The 14468-nt window shown below is 44.6% G+C and overlaps 1 protein-coding gene across 8 annotated transcripts in view; it reads left to right on the top strand.

Annotated features, from left to right (window-relative positions):
- Positions 1-14468, top strand: part of LOC120945313 (neural cell adhesion molecule L1-like protein) — a 245768-nt gene that overhangs the window by 183365 nt on the left and 47935 nt on the right. For all 8 annotated transcript variants that reach the window (XM_040359413.1, XM_040359412.1, XM_040359405.1 and 5 more), the window contains one exon: positions 9340-9562. In XM_040359413.1, the coding sequence (XP_040215347.1) occupies positions 9340-9562 (223 nt within the window). The remainder of the gene's footprint in view (positions 1-9339; positions 9563-14468) is intronic.

Below are 14468 nucleotides of genomic sequence, written 5' to 3'. Positions count from 1 at the left end.
CACACCCCATTCAAGTGAATGAAGCTGCATCGCAGCTATGTGTAATCCTTGGTATGTGGCTGCAGCATAGTGAGTTGCCGTTATGAAGGTTAAAACAGGCGATATGAGGTGGCATATGGCCTCTTCACAGCCTGTCAAGCACATGCTAAAAAGTGATCCACTGCAAATCACTTTTCAGAGGGACAGCAATAACAGTTGCACATATTGAGCCCTTGGCATTTGGCTTTAGTGTTTTCTGTTGCTACGTAATGTTCACTGTTTGTTCTGACATATAGGTAGATTCAGAAAGAGTTAGGCCGGCTTATCAGTAGATAAGCTGACCTAACTCCGAATCTATGCCGCCGTATGTTTAAGCGTATGCTCAAACAGAGATACGCTTAAACTAGTGCTGTCAAGCGATTAAAATTTCTAATCGCGATTAATCGCATTAATGTCATAGTTAACTCACGATTAATCGCGCGATTAAGGAGGTTCACCCTTTAAAACATTTTTTTTTTGTTTTCTTATTTATTTATTTATTTTTTATAATATTAAATTGTGTTTTTTTATTTTTTTACATTTTGATCACTTTTATTGCTGTCACAAGGAATGTAAAACATCCCTTGTGACAGCAATAGGTGGTGACAGGTACTCTTTATGGAGGGATCGGGGTCTAAAAGACCTCCGAGCCCTTCTTTGCACTTCAAAGTATTCAGATCGCCGAAAACGGCGATTCTGAATACTGTGTACTTTTTTAAATCCGGCGCCATTGGCAGCCGAGAAACCCGGAAGTGACGTCATGACGCCGCTTCCGTGGTTTCAATGCGGAGACTGAATCAAAGCCGTTTACGGCTTAGTGTCAGTCTCCGCCTGAACACAGAACGCGGCGGATGGAGGATCGGGTCTCCCGGTGGGACGGGAGGCCCGGTCAGAGCGGCGAAAGGCGGCGGGAGGGGGGGGATGTCCCCTCCCGCTCCTCCGGCATAACAACCGAGCGGCTTTTAGCCGCATCGGTTGTTATGTTTGGATAGCCGATCGCCCGCTCTAAACAACGGTACCGGGATGATGCCTGCGGCTGCAGGCATCATCCCGATATAACCCCCGAACGCCGCCTCGTTAATCGCGCGATAAAAAAATTTACGGCGTTAACATGGGTTTGTGTCGATCGGAGGGAGGAGTCTAGGAATGGCGCGGTCGGAGCGGAGGAGTTGCTAGACGGGAGCCCTCGCTCTCCAACCCTGCGCTGAACGTGGAGACGTGAAGGGAAGCGAGGGGCCCGGACCTCTCCCCGCTTGATCACCTCCCCCCCTCGGCTCAGAGATGCTGTTCCGGTGCTGTAAATTCACCCCCTTCTTTCGGATCCCGGCTGCCTGAGATTCTCCTGGCCTGCAGCGTGGACGGCGTGGACGGCTCTTTCTGTGTTGTGGTGATTGAGGCTGGCAGCGCAGAGCGGTGAGGACGGCGCTCGTAAAGCCCAAACACACAGCACACACAGAGCGGGAGGGGCTGCAGGGAGGGAGGTGAGGTGAACTGAGCCCTTCGTGAGAGCAGAGCAGCTCGTGCGCTCGGCGGCCCCCCCTCCCCCGTTCTCTGGGGTGCGCGTACAGCTGTACTAAGTCGCGGTGGACCGCGGCATGTGGGCCCCCACATGGGGAGCAGAGGCTGACAGGAACGAGACCCAGCACCTTGTAGCTCAAGTATCCCAAAGCTAAAGAAAGAGATGCGTGTAAGTAAGGAGCTGGCTCCAAGAAGATCTCCAACAAGCGGGTAAGATTTAAAAATGTTACACCAGTTGTTTCTTCAAGGTTTTTTCAAAAGCAATGGACCAGTGAGCACACTATATTCATCAGTATGAGCACATATGAGCGGTGAGTACAACGCTTCTCTCATGAACTATTATCAACGAGATACCTGCAATAGAGGTGCTAATGCTTCTTATGAGATTGGGATGAAGAGGAGAAATTGGTGACATAAGCGACATGTGTTTAGCAAGATAACCACCAGGGTGAATAATCTATATCTGTCTGTCGGAGGTCACCTCCATTTTCCATTTCTATTTTTTATTCCGATAACGCGGACATTTGGATATTTGAGCACTGGGACACTTCGATAATCAATTTATATTGGAATTTGAGAAAGTTTCAGACAGAATAAACAGGCAGTAGTGGGTGCGCGCGAATAAATGTTATATGCAGCCTGAACAGCAAAAGGCATATTGGATATACATTTATGAGGCACCCAAGATTTCTTGAGAAACACGCTTAAAAAGCCTGCCAGCCGGATGTAAACCTCACGGCTCACAGCAATACCTTATCGAAGGAAATACACTGAGATAAAGAGTGCTTTGATAGGCATTGGGAAAAAAAAAAAGTGGAAACATCGGTTAAAAAAAAAAAAAAATGTGTAGCTCAACTCAGTAGAAAAGTGCTGTGTAGACGCGAGACCTATTCAAGTGACGGACTCAGTAGGATCCTCTTGGGTTATTACCCCCAAAAAACTCCCTGCCAGCTCTGCAATCTCAAAAAAAAAACAGAAAAACCTCTCGGAGCTCTGTTTTTTTTTTTTTTTTTTTTTTTTTTTTTTTCCTCTCCCTGTCCTCCCCCCCCCCCCCTTTTTGCCTTTTTTTCTCCCCTCTATTAGAGAGAGAAAGGGGGTTCACATAGACTGGTATGCCCCCCTGGGTCAAAACGAAATTATTATAAAACGTCTATAAACCTCTGGTTGGCATATTATGGGCGCAACACGGGCACAGTAAAGAGTGGTTGTAAACAAGATTACTGTAAAACCAAGAGGGGTGTAAGATGACCACAAGGGGAAGGGGAGCGAAAGGGGGGGCAATCCCAAAGGTTCCCCGGTTAAGTCAAAGCCCAGGCCCGATGTGTAAATATGTGACACATGGGACAAATGGAGATAACCAGCCCGTTGAAAAACTACTAACGGGTAGAGGAAGCCAGGTAGAAAAAGATAAGAAGAGAGACAAGAAAAAAGGGGCTACCAACACACTGGCAGACTTAGAAACACTCTCAGAAACATTTTTAGAGACTAGATCTGACCATGATGGAGAGAGTGAATTAGAACAGGGAAATAAGGAAGAAACCCAGGATATGACACTCCTACCAACAAAAAGGGAAATGGAGGGAATGTTCGCTGCCCTAGAAAGATCAATCAAATCGCAAATGGAAAGAATGGAGAAAAATATGGGGCATATATTGGAAAGAGTTGAAGAAGTAGAGAAAAAAGTCGACTCAAATGTAACCTCAGTTAAAAAACTAGAAGATGAAATAAAAGCATTAAAAATCAATCAACGAGAACAGGCGTATAAAGTAGAAGATCAGGAGAATAGAGATAGAAGGAAGAACATTAGAATACGCGGAGTCCCAGATACCGCACAAACTGAGGACTTGCCAGAAATAATAAAGAAAATTTGTAACCCAATATTAGAAAGAGAAATAACGACCCCCCTAAGAATAGAACGAGCGCATAGGATAAGACGAGCCAGAGAGAGATCACAGGATTATCCAAGAGACATTATTGTGCGATTTGAAAGTTGGGAAGAGAAAAACCAACTTTGGAGAAATTTGAGAGGGAAGTCGCCATTGGAATACGATCAACATAATATCCAAATTTACCAAGACCTGTCCCAAGAGACGTTAAAAAGAAGAAGAAGTTTAAAACCATTGTTGGGGATCCTACAAGAGCAAGACATTCAGTACAACTGGGGATTCCCAGCATGTTTGATAGGGAGGAAAGATGGGACTTCGGCAAGACTGAGGTTCATCGAGGAAATACCAGAATTTTGTAATAGCTTAGGCATCCCAATACCAAAAAATCAATAATGATCTCGTCTGCCGGAGAGGAGGGGGGGGGAGGGGGGAGGGCGGGGAGGGGGGACGGGAGGGCCTAAGACAGTAAGCAACTAGCAGGGGATGGGGGAGAGGGGAGACCTGGAGAGCACCCCTTCAATTAGTAAGCCATCGGAGTGGGAAAGGGGAGGGGGGAGACCCAGAAAGCGCTTCTTCACCACTCCCCCAGTATAGGGAGATAGGAGACCGGGCTAAAATAGAACGCCACCTCAGCCTGAGGAGCAAAAGAGCGCCAGGAGCGCCAAATAGAAAAAGCTCCAAATGACCAGAAGGTCAGGGATCGAAGGGGGGGAGGGGGTGGGGGGGAGAAAGCCCCAAATGAAGAACAAGGGGGCAAGATACGAAGGGAGGGGGGGGGGGAGGGAGAAGGAAGGGGGAGGAGGAGTTTGGGTGGGAAGGGAGAGGGGAGGATGGGGAAGGGGGCGGGAAAGGGACTCAGATCTGTGTGTCATGTAGCAGGAAAGAACATATATATCCGAGAAAGACAGAAAAGGGAAAAAAAAAAAAAAAAAATATGACAAACATAAATTTTTTAACATACAATGTAAGAGGTCTTAGTTGCCCTGAAAAAAGGCATATGGTATTAAGAGAAATTGAAAGGTATTCCGCTGAAATCGTTTTTCTGCAAGAGACACACATAACGTTGGATTCTAATGTTAGATTGTATTCTCGGGCAGTTCCCATTTGGTATTATGGGGACTCCCCAAAGAAAAGAGCTAAGGGGGTCGCCATAGGAATAGGGAATAATATCTCTTTTACAGTAGAAGATAGGAAGGTAGACCCGGACGGTCGTTATCTGTTCCTAAAAGGAGTACTCCAAGGAAAAAAATACACGTTAGCAAATATATACTGCCCAAATAACCAACCATATAAATATCTGAGGGGGATCTTGAACGCTTTAATGGACTTTAAATCAGGACATGTAATACTAGCAGGAGACTTCAACCTCTCAATGGACTATCAATTGGATAGTACATCCGGGGCTCAGAGGCGAAATATTAAACAGATTAGAATATTAAGAAAAAAAATGCATGACTACTGTTTAATAGATCCTTGGAGGATTACACATCCAAATAAAAGGGACTATACCTACTATTCTTCCGTGCACGGAACATACTCAAGACTGGACTATATAATGGTAGACCACGAGTTACTGGAAGAGGTAGTCAAAACTTCAATAGGGGTAATCACAATTTCAGACCATGCTCCGGTAATAGTGGAAATTAGATTCAAAGAGATAGAACAAAGAAAAGGATCATGGAACTTAAACGAAGAACTTATAGAGGATATAGAGGTAAACAACATAGTGAGAACGGATTTGGATCAATATTTCACCCTCAATAACACACCTGAAGTAAGGGTAGCTACTGTATGGGAGGCCCATAAGGCATACATCAGAGGGAAACTAATCTCAATAGGAGCAGGGAAGAAAAAGATAAGAAAATTAAACATGAAAAAATTAACAACTGAGCTATTTGAACTGGAGCAAATGCATAAAGAGCGAGGAGAAATCGAAATATACCAAGAAATTGTTGTAAAGAGGATCCAGCTTAGAGATCTTATGAAGTTTGAAACAAGAGACATATTCAAAAATGTCAGAAAGGAGAGGTATAAATGGGGGAACAAACCAGGGAAACTTTTAGCTAGAATATCTAGAGAAAAAAAAAAAAAAAACTATATAGAAAAAATAAAAAACCAAGACGGTCTTATGAAATATAAGACGTCCGAAATCGCGGAGTCCTTCCGGACTTTCTATAGCTCACTATATTCAATAAGAACTAATGAAACCCAAGAGCAAGAAAGGATGAGAAAAAAGAAAATCAAGGAATACTTAGAAGAAGTGAAATTACCAAAAATTTCCCAAAACGACATTGAATCCTTAGAGGCCCCAATAACTCAAGATGAGCTACACAGAGCCTTCCGGGAAACACCGTGTGGTAAGAGCCCAGGCCCCGATGGTCTGCCGATTAAATATTACAAAACATTTAAAGAACTTTTGATCCCAGAGATGTGCAATTATTTTAACAAAATAGGAGAGGAAGAGGAAATAAGAAAAGAATCTCTATTGGCAAATATTTCTATTATCCCTAAAACGGGAAAAGATGGAACGTTGTGTTCCAGCTATCGACCAATAGCATTGTTAAATGCAGATCTGAAAGTATACGCGAAAATATTAGCAACTAGGATAAAAATTTTAATGCCGCAATTAATAAATCCAGATCAGGCGGGCTTTGTAGCGGGCAGAGAAGGAAGAGATAACAGCATAAGGACCCTGTTACTGTTACAACAAGATCCAAAAAAGAAACCCCCAGTCGTACTCATGTCCTTAGATGCCGAAAAAGCATTTGACAGAGTCGACTGGGGGTTTATGATGGAAACCTTACAAAATATAGGCCTGGGACCAAGGTTCATGAAATGGGTAAAGAACTTGTATAGTCACCCGACGGCAAGGGTGAAGGTCAATGGGAGTGTGTCGTCTGTGTTCAACATGGAAAACGGAACCAGACAGGGTTGCCCGCTCTCGCCTCTCCTATATGTAATAGCCCTGGAACCGTTGTTAGCAAAAATCCGGGAAAACCCGGGGATAGGAGGGGTGAGAGTGGGAGATGAAGAACACAAGGTGGCGGCGTATGCAGACGACATACTCCTATACTTGACCAAACCGAGAGTCTCCCTCCCTAATATCATAAAGGAAATAAAAAGATACGGTGAACTCTCAAATTTTAAAATAAACCCGATTAAAACAGTAATTTTGAACTTAGGGATAGATAAAAAAGAAGCAGAAGAACTTCAGAAAGAGTTTCCATTTACATGGGAAAAAGAAGCTATAACGTACCTGGGTATAAAAATTACATCTACAGTTGAAAAACTATACTCGGCCAATTTTGTCCCCTTAATCAACGACATTAATCAAGACCTGAAAAACCTAGCAAAAAAACATATCTCCTGGATAGGTAAGATTAATGCGTTCAAAATGATGATATTACCGAAGATAACATACAAACTTCAAATGCTCCCAATAAAAATACCGCAAAGCTTCTTTAAAGTAATTAAAACAGTAATTTTGAAATATATATGGGCAGGAAAAAAGGCTAGATTAAGCTATTCATTGCTGAGCATGAAAAAAAAAGGAGGGGGGTTGGGGCTCCCCGACATAAAAAGATATTATTTTGCTGTAAACTTAGCAAGGTTGGTAGAATGGACAAACGCACACACAAAAAAAAAATGGGTACGTATGGAAGAAATATTAAGTAGGACACAATTAAATAGAAATATATGGATACCACCGAAAATGAGGGAATTGAGCACGAACACACATAACATAACAAGGAACGTATTTAGAATATGGGACACAATATTTAGACGGGAAAAATGGGAGTATAACTCTCCATTAACCTCATTAGCAGGCACAAATTTTTTTCCACCAGGAAACGGAACACGTTTAGGGAAGCACCTAGGGGAGAAAAAATTAAAAGATATTGTCACACGTGGAAAAATTAAACTAAGACAAGAGATAAAAATAGGGGAAAAGGAACAAAATATGAGTGAATGGGAGTATTTGCAGTTAAAACACTTTGTGAGTACACTACCACAACCAATTAGGGAAGATAAGACACTATACCCAATAGAAAAAATATGCAGCATGGATAAGCCCCTGACACATGGAATATCAAAGGTATATGGGATACTAACAGAACTCGAGATTCAAGACACACTGCCTTTCTTAGAAAAATGGGAAAGCGATATCGGTAAAAAAATTGATAAAACACAAATGATAGGGGCAGTATACAATCATGCCGCGGACATTACCACCATAGAAGCAAACTATAAATGTATGGTGCGATGGCACCTGACCCCATCAAGAATGAGTAAGATTCATCCAAGAAATTCAGAGCTATGCTGGAGAAACTGTAAACAAAAAGGAACAACTCTACATATATGGTGGGACTGCCCGAGAATCCAGGAATATTGGAAAGAAATTTTGAAATATATTGTAGAAATAACAGGGGAGACGATTCTATGTAGCCCGCTGCCCTGTCTGTTTCATGGAACAGAAAAAACAAAAAAACAATATGGAACAACTCTGGTCCCAGTTTTATTAAATGCAGCCAAGGCCCTGATCCCAAAAAATTGGCTACATCCAAAGAGGCCATCAATTAAAGAGTGGATAGAAAGGGTGGAATATATAGAAGAGATGGAGTATCTTGCCAGCAGAGAGACAGGAGAAGAGGACAAATACAGGGTGGTTTGGGAAAAATGGAAAGTATTCAAATCCTCAGAAATGTTCGCCCAGGGAATGATAGAAGCAGATAGCTGAGAAATCATAAAGAAGATTACAAGGCACACAGATCTGGAGGGGGAGGGAGGGGGGGGGGAGGGAAAGGGGAAAAAGAAAAGGGGAAAAAAAAAAAAAAAAAAAAAAAAAAGAGAAAAGGGGTTGGGACTAACTAAGTTATACTAGCAAGGAATGCAGTCAGACTTGTTACTTGTTAAGTGGGGAAAGATTAATTAACAGTTTAAAAATGTCAAACCTGTAATGGCAAAAAAAAAAAAAAAAAAAAAAAAAAAGAAAGGAACTTAATCATAAGAAAAGGGAAAAAAAAAAAAAAAAAAAAAAAACCCCCACGAATGATGCGAAGCCGCAAGAGAGACGCTAAGGGCGGGTGAACCGTGAGCTAGCCTCTCCACTATATGTGAGCAGAGTCTGACGTAAAAAAAAAAAAAAAAAAAAAAAAAAAAAAAAAAAAAAAAAAAAAAAACATGGGTTTGTGTTAACGCCGTTAATAACGCGTTTAACTGACAGCACTAGCTTAAACATATCTAAGATAGGCCGGCTTGCGCCGTTCTATCTTAGATTGCAATTTTTCGGATGGCCGCTAGCTGGCGCTTCCATTGCGGCCGGCGTAGATTATGTAAATGAGCTTGTACGCCGATTCCCGAACGTACGCCAGGCCGCCGCAGTCGAATTACGTTGTTTCCGTAAGGCCTTAGGCGGCCTAAAGTTATTCCACCTATGAGGTGGAATAACAATGTTAAAGTATGGCCGCCGTTCCCGCCGCGAGGTTCGAATTTTTGACGTCGTTTGCGTAAGTCGTCCGCGAATCGGGAGTTACGTCATTTACATCCACGTCTAAATCAATAGGCCCGTACGGCGTACTTAGCCGCAATGCGCACTGGGAAATGTAGGCGCCCGGCGCATGCGCAGTAGCGAAAAACGTCAAAAAACGTGAGGTCAAGCCTCATTTCCATACAACACGCCCCCCTCCAACCAATTTGAATTAGGCGCCCTTACGCCCGCTCGGTTTAGGCTACGCCACCGTAAATTAGCAGGTAAGTTGATTTAGAATCATTACTAGCCTAACTAATTTACGGCGGCGTAGCCTAAACAGGCTAAGCTACGCCGCCGCATCTTTAGGCTCACGTACCTGAATCTACCTAATACAGCCTAACATCTGTCTACAGCTCTGCAATCTAATTTTCTTATTGCTTGTTTTAGCCTCTAAATTCTGATGAACATAACGGACCTGGAATGGAGTACCAAGTCAGTTGGCGTCTGAAGGGAGTGGAGACAGAATGGCATCAAAGAAAAGTGAAACATTCCCAATTCAATATAAAGAACACACCAGCATTTGTCCCATATCAGATATGCATCCAAGCTGTCAATCATATTGGAAGTGGCCCTGAACCTGAAATTCATACTGTGTATTCAGGAGAGGACAGTGAGTATCGCCCAATAACCTTAAAAATATTGCTTTCTAAATGATACTAGATAATTATACACCATTGGCCATCTTATTACTCGCCAGGATTCTTATGATTGCTATGGGCTTTCTTTCAGTTGCAGGTGATTCAGCCATGCCTGGTATTCTATGCACTTCCAACCCCTTATACCAATATTCATACAATTGCAGCTCTTCTGCTTCCAATGCTTTCACTTTTATGAAGGAACACAAAATAGCTGCTATAGTTTTCCAAAGTAGAGCAAATGTGGGCAGCACAGCATGGAGTTTGCATGTTCTCTTCATGTGCTGCGTGGGCTTCCTCCCACATTTCAAAGACATGCTGATAGGTAAATTGGCCTTAGTATGTATGTACAAGTAAGCACGGGAGGTGGGGACCAGGAATGTTAAGCTAATCTTTGTGAAGCACTGCTTAGCGCAATGTAAATGTATGTAATACATAAATTAAACGGCAGTTTGGGATGCAGATGAAATTGTATACAGTGTAGGTCAGGACTGAAATCCTTGGCACCCCCGTTAGGACCATCTCAAAAGTAACTAATGCTGAAGTTAAAGGAAACCTGTAGCAGGGAATTATATGTAGCACTACTCCCGTAGGAGCCGCACGATTACTGTCCAGGTCTTCCCAAACGTCTGCCCCACAGCCAGGCACGCAGCAGGCTCATTGACTCTTTCTTCAGGCACCAGTCTAGGGGATGTTGTTTTTTTTTATGAACTTGGAAAGAGTTAATATTGTTCTTCCAATCTTTGAAGCAACCTCTTCCAGTGAAACCAGACAGATCTTTTACAGGCAGGTCCAGTGGCGGCTGGTGCTCAAAATTTTTGGGGGGGCGCAAAGGAAAAAAAAAATTGCAGTCTCACTGTACTGTGCCCAAACGCAGCCACTGTTACATGTCATCAAATGCAGCCACTGTGCCATCAATTCGCACCACTGTGCCATGCCATTAAACGCAGTCACTGTGCCATGCCATTGTCACCACTGTGCCATGCCATTAAACGCAGCCACTGTGCCATCCATTGTCACCACTGTGCCATCCATTGTCACCACTGTGCCATCCATTGTCACCACTGTGCCATCCATTGTCACCACTGTGCCATCCATTGTCACCACTGTGCCATGCCATTAAACGCAGTCACTGTGCCATACATTGTCACCACTGTGCCATGCCATTAAACGCAGTCACTGTGCCATCCATTGTCACCACTGTGCCATGCCATTAAACGCAGCCACTGTGCCATACATTGTCACCACTGTGCCATGCCATTAAACACAGCCACTGTGCCATCCATTGTCACCACTGTGCCATACATTGTCACCACTGTGCCATGCCATTAAACGCAGCCACTGTGCCATACATTGTCACCACTGTGCCATGCCATTAAACGCAGCCCCTGTGCCATACATTGTCACCACTGTGCCATGCCATTAAACGCAGCCACTGTGCCATCCATTGTCACCACTGTGCCATCCATTATCACCACTGTGCCATGCCATTAAACGCAGCCACTGTGCCATACATTGTCACCACTGTGCCATGCCATTAAACGCAGCCACTGTGCCATCCATTGTCACCACTGTGCCATCCATTGTCACCACTGTGCCATGCCATTAAACACAGCCACTGTGCCATCCATTGTCACCACTGTGCCATGCCATTAAACGCAGCCACTGTGCCCTTTAATGGTCGCCGCTGTGCCAATTGTCCCCACTGTGCCCTGTAAATTGCGTTCTTCCCCGCCCGGCACTTACCTTTACTGGAGTCAGGCATCCACGTCCCACGATGTCTTCTCCCGCCCTCGATGACTGACAGGCGTCTCAGCCAATCAGGTTACAGGTAGCCAGAACCGGCCAACGTGATTGGCTGAGACGCCTGTCATCTTATTCAAGGGGCGTACAGTCTGTGCGCTCCGAGAATAAGCTTCCGGGACCCGAGGGCTGTATTGGGAAAGCCTATCAGAGCCGTTGGCTTTGATAGACATTTCCCTACAGCCAACCAGCTGGCGTTATTCAGATGGCCGGACATTGAGCGCCGACCATCTGAATAACAGCGGCAGCGGCGAAAATAACATAGATTCGTGCAATGCATGAATCTATGTTATTTCACTCAGTGGCGGTGAGAGCCAGAGGGGGCGGCGCTCCAGCGCCCTCTATGGACAAACCGCCACTGGGCAAGTCCCCTCAGTCAGCTTCTTCTTAGCACCTGGGTTACAGCCAGTGGCGGAGTGTCCATTAAGGGTCAGATTCATGCATAGCATAAATCTATCCATGGCCACTGTAGCCACCCCTATCCAGGCGTCCGACTCCTTTTCGGACACCAGATGCCTGAATTTCAGCGGCGGGGGTGTTTTTTTAAGCACCTGATTAGCCATGGGCTCTAAGGCCTCGTACACACCACCGGATCTATCCGCTGGGATTTATCCGCAGATCAGTTCCAGTGGATAGATCCGGTGGTGTGTAGGTCCGAGCGGATATTTTTCCACGGATATATTTCCGGCCGATTGATTTCCAGCGGATAAAAATTTCTTAGCATGCTAAGAAATCTATCCGCTGGAATCCTGTCCAGCGGATTGATCCGGTGGTCTGTACAGACTCACCGGATCAATCCGTCCGCTCCTCTCCCTCGCATGCGTCGTAATGATTCAACGCATGCGTGGAAGTCTTTATCTTCACGTGGATTCCGCGCGGATTTCAATCTGATGGTTAGTACAACCATCAGATCAAAATCCGCCAGAGGATTTATCCGCGGGAACGGTCTGGAGGACCGTTTCAAGCGGATAATCCTCTCGTGTGTACGGGGCCTCATAGGCTTAAAAAAAGGTGGACTTGGAGCACAAAGCATGGCGCGCTCAGTCCACCCATGTGTATTTGAAAAGCAAATTAATATTTTCTTTTCTAATGCCACGTACACACCATCACTTTATGTGATGAAAAAAAACGACGTTTTTAAAAACGTCAATTTAATTGATCGTGTGTGGGGGAAAACTTGTTTTATGTCTTCTGAAAAACGACAAAAAAAAATTGAAGCATGCTTAAATTTTTTGTGTTGTTTTTCAAAACGTCGTTTTGTGTTTCACAAAAATTGACCGTGTGTAGCAAAAAACGACGTTTAAAACAACGTTTTTAAACCCGCGCATGCCCAGAAGCTAGTTATGAAGCGAGCTTCAATGGAAAAAAGTGGTGAACGTAACCTCGCTTTGCTAGAACATTGTGAGAAAAACGATGGTGTGTAGGCAACGTCGTTTTTGAAAATTGAAGTTTCAAAAACGTCGTTTTTTACTTCACAGAAAATGTCGTTTTTTTTCCATCACATAAAGTGATGGTGTGTACGCGGCATAACACTAAACCGCCTTTCAGCCAATCAGGAGGTGCGGATCTAATACCCATCACCTGATTGGCTTAAGGCATAGGCGCTCCGGAATGGAAGAAGAGAGGCATGGAGGATGTAGGAGCCGTCACCTGACCCACTGCATGTCCCACAGCTCGCCGCCGTCACCCGCTGCCTGACCCTCCACCAGGATGGGGTAAGTGCCGGTCAGTTGGGGAACAGGCAAGCAGGGGGGGGTCACAGTGGCTGCATATGAGGGGCACAGAGGCTGCATATGATGGGCACAGGCTGCATATGATGGGCAAATAGGCTACGTATGATGGGCACAGAGGCTGCATATGATGCGTGCAGCCTGCATATGATGGGCACAGAGGCTGCATTTGATGGGCGCAGACTGCATATGATGGGCACAGAGGCTGTATGATAGGCACATGCTGCATATGATGGACACATAGGCTGCATATGATGGGCACAGAGGCTGCATATAACGGTCACAGAGGCTGCATATGATGGGCACAGAGGCTGCATATGATGGGCACTGAGGCTGCATATGGTAGGCACAGTGGCTGCATTTGATAGGCACAGTGACTGCATTTTATGGGCCACAGTGGCTGCAATTGATGGCACAGCGAGGCTGCAATTGATGTTTTTTTTTCAGTATTTTTCAGTTTGTTTGCCCCCCCCCCCTCCAAAAAAAAGCATCAGCTTCCACTGGTCATGGCATTACACCCCTCTCAGTTGCTTTTGCTCTCAAATTAACTATCACGTACCTTCTAGAGACAGGCTCCTCTTGCACCTGAAGGAGTAGCATAAGTGCCAGAGTTGTAGGCTGTAGTGGATCTGTATTGTTGCCAGATGCATGGGGAAGAGAACTGAAGATCACAGTAAGGAACCAAGTGCAGGAACACAATGGTAATGGAACAGGTTACAGGAACTTTGTTGAGGCCCTTTCCGAGGGTGGACATGGTCATCTAGCACAGTGTTTCTCAACTCCAGTCCTCGGGGCGCACCAACAGGTCTTGTTTTCAGGCTTTCCATTATTGTGCACAGGTGATTTGATCAGTTTCACTGCCTTAGTAATTACCACAGCAGTTTGATCTGAGGGAAATCCTGAAAACATGACCTGTTGGTGCGCCCCGAGGACTGGAGTTGAGAAACACTGATCTAGCAGATAAGGACACAGAGTTGAGGCACAAACCAAGGCGAGGAACAGCTGAACAGCGTAGTACCAAATCAGGAAACAATGACCGCAAAACAGGAGTCCAGGAAACAAGCCAAAGTCAGTAACAACAGACCAAACAAGGTACAAGGCAGAAGGCACCAAGCAGAATGAGGCAGAATCAACGGATCAGGTCTCAGGTACACAGAAACAAGCTGAAGACCAATCCGCAACTTCCTTTTGTAATGCTTCAGTTTATATTGTCACCAACACCAGTGCCGAAAGTGGGCGCCACTAGAGTGGCTCCATCATGGAAAACATAGAAAAAATGTCTCTACTCTATCCAAAACTGAACAAAATTCCAGCTTTACTTACACTTCAAGGCTGCCTTATTGCTAAA

The sequence above is a fragment of the Rana temporaria genome, chromosome 7 (genome assembly GCF_905171775.1).
Source record: "Rana temporaria chromosome 7, aRanTem1.1, whole genome shotgun sequence".
In the NCBI taxonomy this organism is placed as follows: domain Eukaryota; kingdom Metazoa; phylum Chordata; class Amphibia; order Anura; family Ranidae; genus Rana; species Rana temporaria.
Note: the sequence above shows the minus strand (reverse complement) of the source record. Positions and strands in the feature narration are given on the sequence as shown.